This window comes from Aplysia californica, unplaced genomic scaffold (genome assembly GCF_000002075.1).
Source record: "Aplysia californica isolate F4 #8 unplaced genomic scaffold, AplCal3.0 scaffold00770, whole genome shotgun sequence".
Classification (NCBI taxonomy): domain Eukaryota; kingdom Metazoa; phylum Mollusca; class Gastropoda; order Aplysiida; family Aplysiidae; genus Aplysia; species Aplysia californica.
Genome location: NW_004798040.1, coordinates 330,299 through 332,058, shown reverse-complemented (window position 1 = coordinate 332,058; position 1,760 = coordinate 330,299). Strand labels below are relative to the sequence as shown.

Genomic DNA, 1,760 nt, shown 5'->3' with positions numbered 1-1,760 from the left:
TGTGAGTGATAGTGTGAGGTAGGTTGGGGAGGAGAGGAGGGGGGTGTAAGGTAACACCTCTAATTTCGACTCTTGTATATTATTATGATGGCTTATTGGTGTTGCAAGTGCCGTAAAACACTGACTTAAACGTTGTTTTTTTAAACCAAAAAAAAACCTCGGACACAGACAATCATGGACATTTTCTGGTTATGTTTCTCTGGACTTGAATCTGAGACTCGGAACAAACACTCTCTAAAAAGCATGTTTGTCGTCGTGTGTCGGTCTTTCTCGTTTCGTTTTCCCCTCAACAGTTTTAAACTTTTCACAGGATCTATCCCGTCCCCTTCCTCATTTCACGCCCTCCCACCCTCCTTTTTTTTCAAAGCACATATCCTCATCCCTGTTATAAGAGATACATGCATGTGCGGGTGGTTGGCGGGTGCTCTGGTGTCATTTGCTCCTTTATTCCTATCAAACATCTATCGTCCTTAAATCTCCCCTCTTTCTTTTTTGTGGTTGTTAAGTTCTTGTAACACCTCTAATCTTCGGCTCTTGTTGTGTTGCAAGTGCCGTAAAACTCTTGCTAAAACTAAAAGAGATATACATGTATCTGGATTTCTAGCCAGAACACTTTGTACTGTCTGCATGTTGCTATTGTACCCCTATGTAATTTGTGAAACGCTCAGGCTTGAAGCCTGTGGTTTGAAGTCGGGGTGGAGCACTATGTAGGAAATGTCATAATTAATTAGGACATTAGTATTCTTTGTCCTAAGGTTTTATTATTTTTTCCCCTTCTCTTTCTGACAATGTTAATTGCCCTGTGTGTTAGAATGTTTCCCAGAACTACATGTGCTGACCTGCTTTTATCTGCTTGTTTTTGTATTGACTAAACCTTGTGGGTGGTTGGCGGGTGCTATGGTGTGGTTTGCTTCTTCTTTCCTATCAAACATCTATCGTCTTAATCTCTCCTCCTTCTTTTTAATGTTTGTTACTCTCTTGTAACACCTCTAATCTTCTTGCGCTTATATGACCTTCAGTTGCGAGCGCCGTAAAACCTCTACTAAAACTAAAAACTAAATAATGAAACAGTTGTTGTCGTTGTTGTTGTCGTTGTTGTTGTTTTTGTTGTTGTTTGTTGTTGTTGTTTTTGTTGTTTGTCGTTGTTGTTGTTTTTGTTGTTGTTTGTCGTTGATTTTGTCAAATGTGATGCAACTAACAAGTGTGTAATAAACAGCTGCGTTCATCTTTATAAAGTTTTTGTGTGTATGTGCGTTTTTATGTACATGATTGTATGTGTATGCTTTTGTGCGTGTGTGTGTGTGTGTGTGTGTGTGTGTGTGTGTGTGTGTGTGTGTTTGTGTGTGTGTGTCATTCTCATCCATCCTGTCGTAACTGTGAGACTAACGGTGTGTATTTTTACCTGTGTGTTCCCCCACAGACATCCGACAACAGCTGAACGACCAGCTGAAATGTCTGGAGACCAAGCTGGACACGGAGGTGTCGATAGTGGCCGAGCTACAGGAGTTCTTCAGACGCCGCGCCGACGTGGAGCTAGAGTATGCCCGGAACCTGGACAAACTGGTCAAACAGATGATTGCTCGACACAAGGCCGAGAAACCCAAGTGAGTGGACGGGAGGGATGGATAGATAGATAGATGGATAGATAGACAGACAGACAGACAGACAGACAGACAATGACAAACTAGTCAAACAGATGATTGCTAGACACAAGGCCGAGAAACCCAAGTGAGTGGACGGGAGGGAGGGGGAGGAGAGGG

The 1,760-nt window shown here is 42.4% G+C and overlaps 1 protein-coding gene across 1 annotated transcript in view; it reads left to right on the top strand.

The window, feature by feature from the left end:
• The window catches only part of LOC101856055 (SLIT-ROBO Rho GTPase-activating protein 1), a gene marked incomplete in the record, with an annotated part of 35,771 nt that overhangs the window by 5,248 nt on the left and 28,763 nt on the right, over window positions 1-1,760 (top strand). The window contains 1 exon segment of the mRNA XM_035972633.1: window positions 1,421-1,604. Coding sequence (XP_035828526.1) covers window positions 1,421-1,604 — 184 coding nt within the window.